The sequence below is a fragment of the Genypterus blacodes genome, unplaced genomic scaffold, assembly GCF_046128005.1.
Source record: "Genypterus blacodes isolate CSIRO-AG114 ecotype Tasmania unplaced genomic scaffold, CSIRO-AGI_Gbla_v1 ptg000099l_1, whole genome shotgun sequence".
In the NCBI taxonomy this organism is placed as follows: domain Eukaryota; kingdom Metazoa; phylum Chordata; class Actinopteri; order Ophidiiformes; family Ophidiidae; genus Genypterus; species Genypterus blacodes.
The window spans coordinates 961,767-979,273 of record NW_027466903.1 but is presented as its reverse complement, the minus strand read 5'-3'; the positions used below and the strand labels follow the sequence as shown (position 1 = coordinate 979,273).

At 41.9% G+C, this 17,507-nt stretch overlaps 1 protein-coding gene across 2 annotated transcripts in view; it reads right to left on the bottom strand.

Moving 5' to 3' along the window:
* Positions 1 to 17,507, bottom strand: part of edil3a (EGF-like repeats and discoidin I-like domains 3a) — a 99,107-nt gene that overhangs the window by 37,521 nt on the left and 44,079 nt on the right. For both annotated transcript variants that reach the window (XM_076159906.1, XM_076159905.1), the window contains exon 4: positions 5,878 to 5,991. In XM_076159906.1, coding sequence (XP_076016021.1) covers positions 5,878 to 5,991 — 114 coding nt within the window. The remainder of the gene's footprint in view (positions 1 to 5,877; positions 5,992 to 17,507) is intronic.

Sequence of the window (17,507 nt, the reverse complement as noted above, 5' to 3'; positions counted from 1 at the left end):
CTGCTGTTGGAATCTAATTTGGGTAAATCCTGTGAGCACATTAATACACCAATTACCAAGGGGCATTCTATGGTGGGAGGGGGTCGTGAAGAACGGGCTGAGGTGTGGCAGGCAGGGACACAAATACTTCCCTAGGTGCTGTTTCTGCTCACTGCATGTGAACAAACAGCTGTAGGAGTGTAAAAAAACCACACACCTGATGAGAGAGCAGGGGGAGTGTGGCTGTGTCCCCAAAGAGAGAGGTAAAAATCAAGAGAGCCAGTCAAATCAAGACGTGAGCCAACGGCAGCGTTTCCTCCTGCTGGCTGCACTGTGAGTGTCCATGGGCATCAGCCTTCAGGGGACGCCTGGGGCAACGGTCACCCAAAGGATGAGATACCGCCCTCACCGTCTAAGCAGTTTGCTAAGCAATTCAAACCCACCCACACACACACACAGATCTTTTACTGTATATTTGGAACAAACAGACACAAACAACGAAAGTGGCCGCACAGAGAGCTGCGAGAACACAGGGCGCAGACGAAAGCCAAGAGACAGAGAGGAATGGAGCAATGAAAGCGAGACTTAGCACCAAACACATCCAGCTGCTAAGAAGGAGAGGGCCTCAACAACAGGGAGGCGGGGAGACGATGAGTAATGTCTGAGGACAGTCCAGGGGGATACACACAGGAGGCTGGAAGAGAGCAAAGTGTGTGTGTGTGTGTGTGTGTGTGTGTGTGTGTTTCCACTGACAGAGATGTTTTTATATATTCAGCCATGGTAAATCACTCTGGCTTCACAGGGTCTTCCTATTGTATGACTCAGCTCTTCCACAGTGATAAGGGGACTGTGTAGGTGGCTGGTGGAGCCAAAAGAGATGTCTGATTTTCCTCATATCTGAGCGATGAACTTTATTCCTGCCTCTGAACATGAGCGATAGAGGATAACAAGCTTTTGAGGCTGCTAAACCTGTTTGCTGTCACTTTAGTTCAAAGGCTTGCGCGCATGGAGGAGCTTTCTAATCAGAGGACAGGAGTGGGCAGAGACCGTCTGAAGCCAAACCACCACTGTGTGGGACATACTGGTGCATTCAGTGACTTTCTCCTCTCTAACGACAGCTCAGTATTTAAATTTTGCTGCTTGTTATCTGATAAGGTAACTGATAAAAAATGCAGGTTTACAATCCAAGTAGTTAATCATATCAGAAGTAATGATGTCTTTGGGGTAAAGGTGGACTTTAAAACCTAAATTTCAATGCGTTAATTTTAATAGCCATCCATCTATAGTATAACCATAATTCAAGCTGACCCACAGTGTAACAGATGGAACAAAATCTCATATTCCCCTAATGCAGTGCTGAGAAATAGAGTGTGGCAGTGCCATGTGCTGTTCACACTGCTGTACATTCAGCTGACTACTATCAAAAATGTAATGCACACACATCAACAACAAACAATAACTTCTGAGTAGTGATCTGTTGTTCAAATATGTAATGTCAATACAGCCCTGAAATAGCACCTCGCACCTCGCACCCCAGCTCCTTGACACACACAGGCTCTATTTTCCTGCTTATGTGCCACAACTCCATGTTTAGTGAGATGTGGCTACATTGCACTGCAAAATGACCAGCAACCCTCCTGCAGAAGGGCATATTTGTGTGTAGATGTTGTATCATTACCCCACGCCAACTCCCTTGTAAGATATTCTGTGTGGGTGTTGAGGCAGGACACAGTTGCAAAGCTGTGGTCTTTCTCACCTTGCGGCGATGATGTGCGACTCTTAACGAGCTGCCTGCCAGTCGTCCGTCAGAGCGGCAGAGGCAGAGCTGGCCCCCGGGCCTTGGCCTGCTGGCCCCTGAGTATACATCAGCCCGGCGACAGCGCACATCACTAACACCAGCACTACCGTGATGTGACAGCTGAATCCATCTCCCACAAACCCTACCAGCAGACCTAAACAAATTAGAGCCCGGTGAAATTAATGCCACTACACCAATACTAATGAGCATGTGGCTGAAGAGCAGATGAGGGGGAGAAAGAAACGACACAAAACGCTACGCATGAAAAGTGAGACCTGATGTCACACACATTTCTGTGTATGTGTGCGCCTGCATGTGCTGTATATATGTTTCCACGCGTGTCCATGAGCTGTCATATGCATGCCTGCATTTAAAAATGTGCAATTGCAATGCATTTAACAAGTGACAGATGATGCTTCTGCTTCTTGCTCTCATGTCATCCAGGCCATCAATAGTGCTCATTTCTGGTAAACAAAAATGTTCCAGAATCTTTTTCAGCACCTTCTCTCCAGCTGGAACCTTTCAATGGATCAGGCACTGTATTCAGACCTGAGGTTCGTTTGCTTTTTTTACAATTCGTGGGATAATGTTTAAAACTATCCTTGATTGGATTTGTCTTTTCACATGAACATTTAACAGCAATCCATCATTTGTAAACAAAAGCCTTGCGCTTGCAAACTGTTTTATGATTGGTCAGATTTGAGCAGGAAGTGACCCCCTTACTTGGAAAAAGTTTCCTTCTTCGGGCGGACAAAATCACAAAGCCAAAATGGAGCTACGATGTGTGCATCATTGCTTTGCTATTGTCTCGTTGATTTAACAGTTATGTACATCGACAATATATTCATTTTGAGTGAGTATCCAGGCTACAAATCGCCAACTTGGTTAGATACTAATCATATTTATGAGCCTATATACACATTATCAACAAACGTTTCCATAGCATTGACAGTACAGTAAGTGAGTCGATCAGTGGCGCGAGTGTAAGCAGGCCGTGGTCGCCCATTGACTGATTTGGTCCGGACCCAATCCTGACGGCGATTAAAATGACTTCAGAAGTTTAACTTTTTTAATTTTCTGCTTTCTAATGGAGCACATCTGCACTCATCCACTTTATTTGTTGTCGCTGTCATTTCTATCATTCTGAATGATGTTTTTGCTCATTTATTACTTGGGAAATCACAGGCTGAACTAATGGATGTAGCACAAATATCGAATTCACAGGAAAAATGTAAATAAGCATCATTAACAAAATAATGGAGCTTAGCATATGTTCAATCAGCAAGAGAACTGCTTTGCTTTTTTCAATCACCGCCCACCTAATCAGTCCGTCTCTGCCTCTCCCTTCTTCTGTTGTGACTAATTTCAATCTGCCTTTTGCTTTCCAGTCGGTTTACAAAAGCAACATCTCAAACAGCAACACATTTCCTTACCTTCTTCTTCCCCGTGCACGAGCCAATAACACTTTCTTTCATCCGTAGTTTAATTTGCTCATTACCACTGTGTTATCCAAAAACATTTACACAAAGATACAGCTAGCCTCTCCCATTTTTACACATCTTTTGGCCAAAAAGGAGCAAGAATATAGGGAAATGTTATTAATTGTCCATTTCTTAAAAAAAATAGCAAATAGACTGAAGATGTTCTGCTAATTCTTAAACAGTAGAGCAAAAGCACACAATGTGAGCCGTTACGACATTTACTCCTTAATTTCCTATCATCCAATAGTTCTTTGATGATCTCTTTATGTTTTTTTAAAAAGTAAGTCATTCCCCACACAATGGTGAGGAATGGTGGCCAGAGCCATTTATCAACAGCACCCCCTCACCAAAATCCTGCATATATTTATTCAACAGTGAGAAATCGTTTAGTAAGAGACCAGTGAAGTGCCCTCTCATCTTAAATACATTTATTTCACATACTGGCAGACACAGCAGTGGGGAAGATGAAGAGGAGAAAAAGAAGTCACTCAATTCACTACTTCCTGTTTGCCCAGATTCTGTTGTTGTCACTGTGTCTCTGGCATTTACTTTTCATTTTGAGCAAACAATGGTTCAAGCTGAAACCAATGCAGCAGAATGCCAGGTAGCCAACTATAAAACCGCTGGGCTTATTCTTTAGAATACAAAGTCAATTCAAAGTGGGACCGCTCACTTCCAGTGTGCTGCCTCCTCTTCTGAACAGACTTCATTAGCGCTGCCATTTCTCAACAGTATGATTTTGGCAAGTTGCCTCACTGGCCAAATGGCTGCATGCAGCCTTCCATCCATTTCCTTTACTGCTTCACAAGTTAATGGTTTACAAAATGTCATTGTTTAATGAATCTGTGGTGGAGTCTCAGTTCAGGATTTACTGCAACTCGGACATCCAAGTCAAACACATCTTGCACAAAATCACGTACAGGAAATGTCTTTAGTTTATGAAGTTTGTGGTATAGACACAAATATAAATTGTACGTTTGTACTCCTGTTCCCTCAGGCTTAATTGTGTAAATTAGAAATATTGGATCAAATCTTTTTGTATCTGATGATTCTCATATTTCAGATTTAGTATAACTTGAAACTACAGCTTTTCAACATTGGCTACTAAAAATGTAAAACCTCTGTCTCTCATCACATCATCATAACATCTCAGTGCATTTTAAAGTCAAAGTCAGATGGAGCAATCATAGAGTGAATGTGAGGTTCATCTGAGGACTTAAAGTTGAAAAGAAAACATACATTTACATGTTCTCTTACAAGACATGAAAATGTGTTGGAGTGGAGATTGTGGATGAACTTTCACTGGAATCTGTGCTTTCCAATGTAAGACAGGGGAAGCATCAGCATGTATCTGCAGATGAAGTCAGGGGGACAATTATGTAATAAACATTCCACACAGACATCTTCTATTTTTATCAAAAAGAACTCTGAACCTTCTGAAGATGAGTTAAACACTGTATGCACAGAAAAAAGTGTGCAGCTTTCAAACTCAACCTCACACTGTGTTAAAAGACACACTGTCAGACACACACAGAGAAAATCATCTCGCTCTGCTCTTCTTCCGGCTGAGGCTGCACGTATCATATGAACCCAGGCGCACTTTCCTCTCAGTGTTTTTCCTTCTTAAATCGAAGCACCCACTTCCCTTCACTGCGGACACTGTCAAGTTAATAGAATCATTAAAAATCTTCCTGCAATGACGAGTGGTGAGCGCACAGTGACTCTCACACGGTGATTCTCACACTCCTCCAACCTCTCGTCATTGAAATAAGCTGGCAGTATGTAAGGTACTAAGAAATCTTGATTGCAGGGATCAAGATGAGATAAATTATACTCTTTGTGGAATGTAAAATATATGATCCCCTTTCATGGCCGGTGAATAATGCCGGGAGAGGTATTTTCTAAAATGTAAGCAACACAATTAAAACCTTAAAGGGGATATTATTGACCAATTCCCATGTTCTTAATTTCATTCAAGGTTCTATTTTGAGACCTTTGTAGTGGTATAAAGTTCACCACTTGATTCTGATCAGCCTCGAGTTAGAAACAGCCATAGTGTGAAACACTTACTCACTACACTCATACTTCATGTGTCAGTACATTTACGTACATGCACATTAAAACTGATTGTACTGCAATTAAGGCAGTAAATTGGCAGTAGTGGATTTTTCATCGCCATAAGGACAAAACGTTGCAGTACTGAGTGCATGTAAAGGTAGTAGGTGTGTCTATCTGAGCATGTAGGGCGGTAAATTAGAAGATGTTACATTATGACATCAATGTGTTGTGGAATTAAAGGTCTAATCAAACACACAAAGGAGTTGAGGGACCTATTGATTTGGATTGCTAGATTTATTTGGCAAAATTGCAGAAAATAAGAAAAAGTTTAACATGTCCCCTTTAATGGCGTCATTAAACTAACTCTTCAGACTAACCATCCAGGCGTGCTCTGATGTTCTCCATGGGAATTAACATCAATATGAATTTGATGGATGATATTGCTCGGCTAATACCGCCCATTGTACCATTAACTGGAATCAGGTGTACGGTGGAAAATCAATGGATAGTTATGAAAGTGAGCTCAAAGAAAAAACATAAAAAAGAAACAAAAGCACTTACTGTATTGACAGTTCCTCCCCATGTACTCCCCCGGGCATTCGCACGAGTAGTTGGCAACCAGATCTGTGCAAACGCCTCCATTCTTGCACGGGTTTCTTTCGCATTCGTTGATATCTAAAAGAGCCAAGACACAAAAAAGGTGCATTCATTTATTTAAAGCAGCCCTGCAGGCAATCACAAAGACCACGTCGTCATTAAAATGCATTGCTAGGGAGCACATACTGCATTTGCTCCATTTGTGACTTGATTGTGTCTGCACAGAGAAGCTTTCACAGAGACCTTCATGCTCCTAACAAATCAAATCACTCCATAACAGCATTAATTTCTACAGCACAGACCTGCTTCATGGATTGTTATGAATAATTAATCTGGCGTACTATGTCGTTTAAAGTAATATCATGCTTTCTAATGTGAAATACTACACTACCAAGAAAAGTGAGTCATAAAAGACAACAGTGATTAGAATGTATACATATATATACAGCTAAAGCCTTTGCAGTAATTGATCTGGTTAATGTGATGTGGTTAATGTAGCTTTAATAATGATATTTTATGTGATGTCCATCTTGTTGGGCAAGGATGTACAAAATGGACATGCGTAGGAAGCCTGACTGGTCCAACAGTTTTATACTGAAAACACGCCCACATGCTTGTCGTTATTATTCGTACATGTCTTCAAGACATAAGATACATCTCCGACAGTTTCATCTGACACAAAAACTCAGAGTCCTCGTACACATTTTGAACATTTTCAAACCATAAATACTGTATGTTACAGAAAAGGAGATTACAGTTAAAATGGGAGGTAAGAGGAGAAGTTTGGGAAATATTTTTATCCAGTTTCTGTTTGTCAAAATTGCTTGTGGAGCTTGCCAGACGTTTAATCCTCTGACACACACTCGGAGGTGTCAGTGACTCATAGGTGCTCACTTTCACATTCTTGACTCCATAAATATTTGAGCAGGCTTGAGATTTTGAAAGTTTAAGAAAGTCAAACGTCATTAAAGTGAAACTGTTGTGGCGCTTCATCTCTGAGATTTTATCTGCCACATCTATAATATTCACTTGAGCACATTTGTATTATCTCGGAATATATCTTTATCGGCTGATGTCTCACGCTTCAGTGGAATATAGTAATGGTCTTCACACATAATGGTCACGGAGGAACTGTGAATAGAAGCAGTGCCAGCTTTAATCTATATCCAAGCAGAATACTAAAAATAAACGAATAAACTGCATTTAGATGTTTGATGGAATTGGGATGTGAAGTTTTCCCAAAAGACAATGAAAATGTTTTTAAAGTTGAACTTAAAATACACGAGAGGCACCTACGTATGTTTGATGTTTATTTATTTCAGATGCATGAGGTGATATTCTGCTCCTGTGTGCTTCTGTGTGTGTCACGGTGCGGTTTGTGCTTCTCACACAACAGGAGGACCCCTGTTGTTTGTTGCTCCTCTGCTGTACTTCTGTATTACTGTTCTACAGGATACCACGTTTTTGGTGATAAATCAAATGTGCAACGACTATACGGTTAAATATGGATACTGAGAATTGCGCAATTGTGTATATTTTAGCTTAGCGTCCTTGTTAAAAAAGATTGAAGTAAATTCATATTTTTACTGGCACATCTGCATGTATTTACAGAAAACAGGTGTCAAGGTGATTTTCACATTCGTCACTGTAAACCATGTTTGAATGATAGATGGCTTTTTATATGACAGTGTTGCTCCTGTAGAGCGTGATCACAAACACAACTACAGTGGGCACCCCTATGTGAAAACCATTAAGCTGAAGGAAGGGATGAAGACAGACACACTTTACTTCACCCCTTAGTATGAATAGAGTTGTGAAAATACACACCGACACATGATGAGAGGCATATGGAGAGCGTTCTGACCTGAGTAGGCGGTTAATGATTGCCCTTTTGCATGTGTATCTGTTTTTGCAGCGAAATCACCACAATCTGTGTATTATACCCCACAGCCACAACCGTTCAACATGGTTACGCCTACAGTGTGTGTGAATACCTGACTGTACACAATAACCATTCCAAGTCCATTCATTTCTGTTGAAATAAAGGAGGAATTAGGTTCTCAAAGCCACTTTAAAACTGATCAAGAATTAGAAATAAAAACATTAAAAACATCTATGTCAGATCAAGACATTTGTGAGAAATGTTTAAGTCCAAGTATTTGTGGCTAGTCATATATCATGGCTTATAAATCAGTGTGCATTATGAATGAGCTGCAGGTGGGTGGTTGAGGTTTATTGGGCTCCTGTAACTTCTTCTTATAACCTGTAATCACAGTACAGTAATCAACACTTAATGATTCTCATATAATCGTAATTCTGCTTCGAGACTGATTTACAATCACCCAGAACTCAAGAGCTTCTTCCCTCATCTTAACCTGCCTTATTCCCAGCCCACAAACCTGGCTATAACTGATAATCACTGCGACAGTCTAATGTAATAACATGCCTCTAAAAGCAGCCATTACTAAGATACGTCCAGAGTTTGGAGGCCTCCTACTGGCAATGCAGAGAGACGTACAAACAAGCACTTGTCAGAGGGGAAACATCTTGATTATGGGAGGTTACTGCAATCAAGCGGGATTATGGTTTAATTAATTCCAGTTAGAGGGGGGCTTACGATCCTGTTAAGAGCCATTAACCTGACAAATAGCAACTCGAGTCTGTCTTATAAAAGACAGGACAGCAATGACCGAACTCCATAGACAAGCCAGCTGTTCATATGAGCCATTTTTGTGGACTTGCTGTCTTCATTTCATCTGTAGAATTGGTGGATGTATCCTTTCTAATATCACATGCACAGTAAAACCAGAAAAATCTATTTGCAACAAGCATGCAGCACTGACAAAAGATATCAAGCCTCAGGTCATTCTGCACAGCATCATGTTTTCATAACTATAATCCATAGCACTTAGATAAGTGATGTGGTTGCTTCTCCTTCCTATCTTACGCTGCTATCTTACTTTTTTCACGGGCACATGTGGGCTCATATACAAAGGTGAGCCAGATGAACAAGCCGCTCCGCCAGCCTGAAGCACAAAATATCCGGGAGAGACAGAAACTGAACCAGCCCTCTCCCATGATTTTTATGAGAGGCCATCAACCCCTTGGAAGATCAGTAGGGGGAAAGAGAGACTTAAAAGCAGTGTGCTCCCCGGTAAATCAGGTGGGAGAAAAAGGGATTACTTGGGGGAATGCAGTTAATCCACCTGGCAAAAACGGCAGAAGAGCGTAGGGGAGATGCACAGGAGAGGGTGGCTGAGAGCCTGAGACGGAGGCAGTGACAGAGAGAGAGGAGGAGCGTGGAAGATAAATACACTTTGTTTACGTTCCTTCCCCAACACAATTGCAGTAAGAGCTCCAAAGGCTTTCCATCACTGTTCCTGTTCCACTGGCCTTTTACATTTCAACACGTTAAGACCTCTCACGGACACTTTGCAATAGACATCTTCTGTGTACGGTGTTGCTTCTAGGTATGCATATCATATAAGCCTGTGCTGGGTGTATAATAAATATGATACGGATAAGTATAGGTTTTCCCTGAATGTATCAGAGCAACTTTTTCTGTTTATGGTCCTTCATTCTTAGGCTATAGTTTGGGATCCAATCCAATGCAACATCTCAAGCTACAGCATCAAAACTGACCAGAATGTTGAACCGACCCTTTAATCCTTTGTAGAAATAAACATTGTAAGCTTTATAAAAGCTAGTAACCTTTGCAAGGCTATCATATTGTGCTTTATTGTATTGTATTGTATTGTTCATGTATTGTATCTACCCACTATATAGTATAGTTAAGAATACCCTTGGCATATCATTGTGTATTTCCATAAATTCAAGGTAAAAATACCATTCCTTAAAGAAATAGCACAGAATCAGTGTCGTCATCATCACCCACCATAGCGTAAAGCCCCTTAAGTTTGGCAGACATGGGCTCTCAACCAAAAGATACATTTGGTTCATGGTCTCTTGGTCAGACTCTTACCAGAGCTCTCATCAGTTCGCGGGAACGTCTTGCTCCCTGCCTTTGCTCTTCTGTTGCTCTTTCAAAAGTGTCTCAGTTGGCCAATAATGAGAGCAATGAATAGTGCTACGTGTCAGGAACTAACACTGGCAGTGAGTGCTAAATTGGCTGTGGCGCACCCTGGGAGCAGGAACAGACAGTGGGAGGGGTCAGCTGTGCCCTCTCCACTGGGCTGCACTGACCTCCACAGAGCCTGCACCTGCTGCAGCCACAGAAACGCACAGCCTGACAAATCTACTTTCCACTTCATTCGGCAATGGTGCTATTGTGTGAAATCTCGCACAATGGAGAGTTATTGTATGGTGCTTAAAGACGAGGCAAAAAACGATGAAACTATTAAACCACTCATGCCCGCCTGAGTGCGGGCGATTGTCATTAGCGTTGGGGATGCTCTTCAAATAAGAAATTGGAGCGCTGACAAATGTTTTAATATAAATTCAGCAGCGGCAGAAAGACGGTTCTGGCCCATGACAACAAACTAAATTAAACAATTGATTGAAATAAATGCCTGCTAATAGCTTGTAATTCTATCACATTTGCAAAGACCCTGAAATTAATTACCAGAATGAAAGACAAAGTCCCAGCAGCTCTGCCCCTTACACTCTCCCACTTCCTTCATTAAATTACAATTAGATGTTCGATATAACCGGTTAAAGCCTCCTTCTTCCTCTGCCAATGTACAATGGAGCGCAAACAGAGGCTAGTCCAGACGTCTCATTCATGACATCAAACGCACAGGAATGTTTTGTAAGAAGCCAAGTCCTGTGACCCTCTTTCTAGTCAGGGAGGTTCTTTGCCCTCTACAGTACGTGATCGACAGGAATGATGTAGACAAGCGGTTGTTTACGCCAGCCACACAATTAACCCTTGACCTTGAGCGCCTGTGCTTCCCTCCGAGTAATCATGCTACTTTTTATAGCCGTTAGTGTTCCCCCAAGGACAGGCTGCTGGTGACGCCTTGTGATTCACGTTGGGTCTGCAGCTGGAGGATCTGACGCTGAGAACCATCGCAGTCCTTCTCAAAGCCACACAGAACAAATCCCCGAAAAAAACTGAGAAGAGGCAACCAGCAGCTACATATCTTGGATGTTAGATTTAATTAATAAGCTTTGTAACAGAGTACGTTATTCTAGAAGTGATAACAAAATAAAGACAAGTGAATTTAATGTCTTGGGGCCATTTGGTATATTTTTATGGTTGCAATTACTTCAATTCGTGTGTCTATCATCTCAACGACACGTTTTTCTGTCATTCAGTGATTACCAACTCACACGGATGAGCAGGTGATTTTATACTGGTATGTTATGTTCAGTGATAACCTGTGAGAACGTGACAAGATTACATGGCATCAATGTACGACCCAACATAGATTCCGACACACTTTATTCAGAGATATGATTGCAATATTGAATCCCATATTGTTGGAATTGCTTTGTTTTTGTTGTCTTATTTCACAAACTAGAGACTTAAACTTTGAAACATCCTAATTGTCAGTGATGTCACAGCATGTTTACCTGCAGATGCTGCCTTATATCCCTGAAATAGGTTTGCACACCAGGAAGAAAATAGAGACATATGCTGAGACAATGACAGACTGGCAAATTTTGCTAATAACACAGAGAGCTGATTTTATGTGCCTATAGGGTTCTTGCACTCCTTTTGATCCCTGCTCTTTTGTTTATTCCTTTTGAGAATATTTCATTTTTTTCTCCACTCATTTCTCTTTGGCAGTTTGGATGTGATGCAGCACCTGCTCAGAAAGAGGTGGAGATAAAAGAGCCATCTGCTGTCGGCTCAGCGGGACAGGCGGGATACCTCAGCACTCAGACTGAAGGCTTTATTACCGGTAACTCCAATTTTTTTACACGTATTTCATCATGTCACCTGGATTCATCTTATCTCTGCTGCGTGTTTGTGTGTTTTCCCTATTTTGTGACCGAGCTTTACATTCATATTTAAATATTTACCGTATCTGTGTAACCATTCTGATGAAGTATTTCAATTCACCCTTAATATTGCAAATATCTTTTTATTAACTTTTTTTTATTGCGTCAACCGCTGACACGCCTTTGGACTTGCCGTTTCATATAGGCCCAATCACCCTTGGATGTTGCGTTTGACAGCTCCCGGTGCAGTGAAATGTGTCTTGTCCACACACACACACACACACACACACACACACACACACACACACACACACAATACAAGGCCAAGACACGGGCTGTCTCTACAAGATGGAAGACAGAATATGGAAGCGCTTGTCTCCAGTGTCAATCGACCCTGTCAGTGCATGCTTGCTTTAGCTGTGCCCAGTCATCATATCGCACATATTACACCGCTCAAGTCACAGAACAAAGCACAACCAACTGAGCAAAAGCTATTCAATGTCAGTCAGAGTATCCTTGAAATGTGTTTTTGCAGTGAAATGTCTTATCCCTGGTCATACTCAATCACAATGATGAATGGCTCTCGGGCCTCCGCACGAGTATTGATTTCATCGATCTCCCGTACAGGCGTTGCTTAAACCTCATTTCATATACAGCTTACTCTTCTCAGCGGTTTCAAGCTAAGGGACATGATAATGCACATAGCGATGAATGAGGGACCAAGAGTAGCATATTCCAAGGACATGCTTTTTGAAACGGGATTAGCCTACTGGGAAGTTTTCACAACACCACTTCAAAAAACCACTTGAAAGAATATCTCAGGATGCATTGCAAAGAGGTTCTGAGTATCTGAGGGGTAAAACATCCATCATTTTGAAGACATGCAGACCAGGGGGCTTTGCTAGAGCTGAGATGCAGAGAACGTGAAGAGCTCTCTGAGGCAGAATGGCACTCGAAGGAAAGCCTTAAGAGTCATTTTAAGATTACGGATTGAGCCTCCACAGCAGGTGTGCGAGCAGAATACTGATCTACTCCAGAACAAGAGACTGCGAGCCGCATTCACTTTAACGCCACTGTGTACACTTGCTTGAATACATATGAGGCACCAGGTAAGGGACGCGTATAGAAACTGTAGGGGAGATGATGGACAGAAAGAAAGTAAGGACTTATAGGGGGAAGTAAGGATACAACATAGACGTCTGCAGGTATGAGGTCACACTGCTTTGATTTTTATAAAAACTTGTATAACATCCAATTCCACAAAAAAAACACAGCATTCTTGGTCTTTATCAATTTTAGAAGGACGCGAACATCATTTACTACTGACACTGCTACAATATCTCTTCTACTGCTAATACATTACATTACATTACATTACATTACGATCATTTGGCAGACGCTTTTATCCAAAGCGACTTACATTACATTACAGTACCACCCTTCGCAGAGGGGGGAGCAATTGAGGGTTCGGTGCCTTGCTCAGGGGCACCTGGGCAGGGACTCGAACCGGCGACCCTCCGGTTCCCAAGCGGAAGCACTACCCACTGAGCCACTGCCTCCCCCTAATACACATAAAACAGCAGCAATAGCAAATCTGAATGAAACTCCATTGTCATTCCTTTTTAACACGAGTTACGACAAGCTTCATAATCAAATCAAGCGCTGCTGGCCAAACCATACAATGACTATAAAGAACATGAAGGCAATCCAATAAAATGGTTTCAACAAATAGAGTAAAACGCTTTTTGATAAGGAATGGGTGCGAAATGACTAATGCAGAGTTTAGTCTTAATGGTTCTGCCAAATTAGAATCCTGCAGAGATTTCAACAGGAAGTCATTTCACACATATTTTGCTCATTCATTTCCTCCCTGACCCTCGCTCCGCAAAATCATTTTCTTTGTGTTAAGGAACACATGAGGACAGGCTAAAAATAGTCTATCGTACCAATTACAACTGTTCACAGATCTGCATCAGTCCTTATCATGCTGAATCAAATGAATATCCTAGTTAGAGATGTACAGTAATAAACCAAGGCACAAGGCAAAAGTCTGTGTGTTCAAGTTGTTTTCTGATGCCTATCAACAATTTATAAATCCCTTTCCGGGCCAATTGGTTGAACTCAGTCTGCCGTCAAATACGACTGATACTAATTTACCCCCCCCCACACACACACACACACTGACCGCTCTGTATAATCCAGCTCTGCTTAGTCAAGCAGAACGTTCACCAATATTGTGCTGCGGCTGCGAGTGTGAGCCCAAAGCCCTAACCAAGACTGAATCTGAATCTAACTCCTTCAACCTCCTGAGATTTGAAGATGCATCTCTATTAATGCTTTGGCTGTATGCCCGCAGGTTCGTCCTCGCTGCAGAGGCCAGGAGGGGACAGCGCTGCTCAAGTCACCAAGGGCGGTTTACACAATTAGGCCCTTGTAATAAGCAGTTGAATGGGTGCTCGGGGACTGAGAGGAAAGGAAAACACTCTAAATCTAAAACATTCTCAGTTCATTCTTTTCTTTGTGTTTTTCTTTTTAAGAGATGAAGATGCATAATTCTTATCAAGCAAATGGACAGAGTTTAAGAATTCCAGCAACAACAACAACACCTCTTCTTGTCACAGTTCAGCAAATTTCAAAAGTGCTGGCCTTTCCTTAAAACAGAAAATCTTGCTAACAAGACAGCAAATCCAACCCCCGGTCTGACCATTTTACATTACCTCAACTTTTTGAAGGCGTACTATGCCATTATATTTGATTCCAACAGCAAAGGTGCACCGCAAACAAACAGACTTTCCTGCAAATTTGCTTGCAAAGCACCGCTGTGCTGATGAAGAAAGGTCACCTCTCTGAAAGTATGTTTCCTACAACACCTTGTATTTAGGAAGGAATAAGTTTGTAGAGCTGTGTGCTCATTTCAGGAAAATGCAGTGGGTAGCATATTAGATTTGACGACAATGATGTAGCCGAGCCTGCAGACAGATGAGGGCGAGGTCCTTAAGTAAACGAGGAAAAACACAGAAAGAAACGTCATATGAGGTCAAATGAATGGAATGGATTTCTGGAGAGGGAATTCAGAGAGCGAGCTGGAGTTTGGGAAGCAGGCAAATGACAGATGCAAATTAAGAAAGGAACAATTTAGGAAACTACAAATAAGGCCTGATCCCAGCAGCAGATCTCAACGCAAACGCATAGGAGTTTGCAGACTGAGCTGACTTCTCCAGAGCAGAGTCAGCTGGAGAGAGTGAACAGTTATCTTCCCATTTTCTCTGTCCAGTATGTCACTGCTGGACATAATTTGTATTCAGTAAGCTTCGTGTGGATATGTAAACAATAAAAAGCAGCTGAAGGTCAGTTTTGATGTGTGAGGCAAAGGGCTCCATCTAGAATTCAGTAAAAGAACATCTGTTTCTGTGGCACAGCACAAAGTGGATCTAAACACTTTGATTTGTGTTTGTTTCCCTCAGCTTGATGTGTGCAATGCCAGCCACAAGGAAAAGCCTTGTTTGAAGTACAACGCTGATCTTTGACCGGGTCAGTCACACACACACACACACACACACACACACACACACACACACACACACACACACATCAAAATACTGTGCCTGACTATGACATTAACAACTAAACACTAGTTTATGAGTAAAGCTTAACAACAAAGCTCTTACCAGCCTATGCCTGCCATCGTTCATGTTGTTGTTTTGCTTGCTGCCCATGTAAATTACCCTCACTTAATAATGAATCATTTATTGCCTTTGCTTGGAGAGACTTATTTTGGAGGCATTACATGCAGTACTGTTTACCACTTTAGCTTCAGGCTTAATGATGCCAATGGCAAAACATGTAATTTCATTCAGGCTCATTTCATTTGAAATGTGAAATGTAATTCCTAACCATAGACTGTAATAAATTAAGTTTTGCAGAAACTAAACTCATATAAAGAATCCAAAGAATAGTTTTGTTCACAAAGATCTGACACAGACTTAAACATTGCGCCCACGGACTAAAATATGCGACAGTGTTATTTCTACTCAAGTATGCCAGTGAACTCTGTGTGTGTCCCATGGAAACAGGAGCTCAAATGACAGCTCAAAAATCTAATAAAGCAAGATTGTGGATACTGATGTTTTCAAGCTCCCATGAGTGAGGCTGAAGCTGTTCGAGAAACAAAAACATTCCCGTGGATGCTTGATTGACATCACGTTACATTACATTACATTACGATCATTTAGCAGACGCTTTTATCCAAAGCGACTTACAATTGACTGAGCAGATTATGAGTGAACCAACATCTGGACGTCCTCTGCCACTTCCACTGACAGAAAAGTGTGCAGCTTTTGAGGAGAGAAAAGCCAAATGTGCAACGAGCTGAAATAACAGAGGGCCGCTGGCACATCCATCCCTCCATTCTGATCGGTGGCGACTCCTGCGAGAGAGCGTGCAGACTGTCTTACTGTCTTCTCCACGAGGCTGTTGATCATCTGCGTCTGTTGGGTTTGGCTGTGCGATTGTGGTTGCGTCTCAGGCATTTTTTGGGGGTGGACTGCGAACCCTTCCCCCTGGGTTCCCTCACTCTCTCTCTCTCTCTCATCTCTTCCTGTAAACGCAGCTTTTTTTTTGGCATCCCAGCGGAAGCGGTGGGTGGGCTGTGGGTTGGTGAATACGATGTTGGAAGGCTGTCTGGAAACAGGCTCATCCTCCACGCCGCTCTACATCACAGTCACGCAGCGGCAGGGAAAGCCTGGAGGCTGCCTGGTGGTCACAATATTTCTGAGGGCCATTCAGGTTGTGAGACAAATTTTCAATGTGTCTCACAGCGATGAACTCAGCAGAGTGAGACTGTGGCAGGAACTATTGCCTGACCTGAGCTGCAATACATAATACTCATAATAAGATAAACCTTGAGTATATCTCCTATTAAGTAAGTCAACAAATCAGCAGTAATGTGTGTCAGTTTCAGCCTTTCAGCATAAATTCCCAACTTCCTGAATTTTTGAGGCCTGAAGTGGGGAAACAAAAAGTATATATATGGGGAGAAAAGAGGCACTACTGGTGCTGAAATATGATAAATCATGATCCACACGCGAAAATCAAACTTGGATGCAGATTATCATAATTTGTGAAATACTTGTCTCCCGTCGCCGCCCAGAGGCTGTGAAGAAGAGACAGATTTATACCTACGAGACGAGACCTCAAGCGCCACCACTAAACTAAATCTCTTTGTCTATTTTAAGAAAATAAGTTGATTTTCTCTGGACAAATCGTTCCTTCCTCTTCTGTGCGGTGGAAGAGTTTGGGCTGGAACTTTCTCAGTAACTTTTAGTTGTACTTAAATCAGACTTAATCCTTTTAGCTAAGCTTGCCCCCTAGTCTTTATGTTTCAAGCTCAAAGTGAAAATCTGCCCTAAAACTAAATATACACACTGCACACTTCTTCAGAGACAGTGTGCTGATTTTTATGCGTGAAGGTCCCCAGTGCTATGAAGCAAATAGTCAAACACCAAATGTGCTAGATCATTTATGTGATGTTGTTTTAAAGGATTTTAGATAGAGATACAGGCAATATTTAACATGCTTCTGAGGTATGATGGATGTGCAGTATCCGCTGTCCTGTTGATGCACACTGCGACGCTGACTTGAGAGCATATTCACGCACGCACACGCACACGCTCTGCCTCTTGTCTACG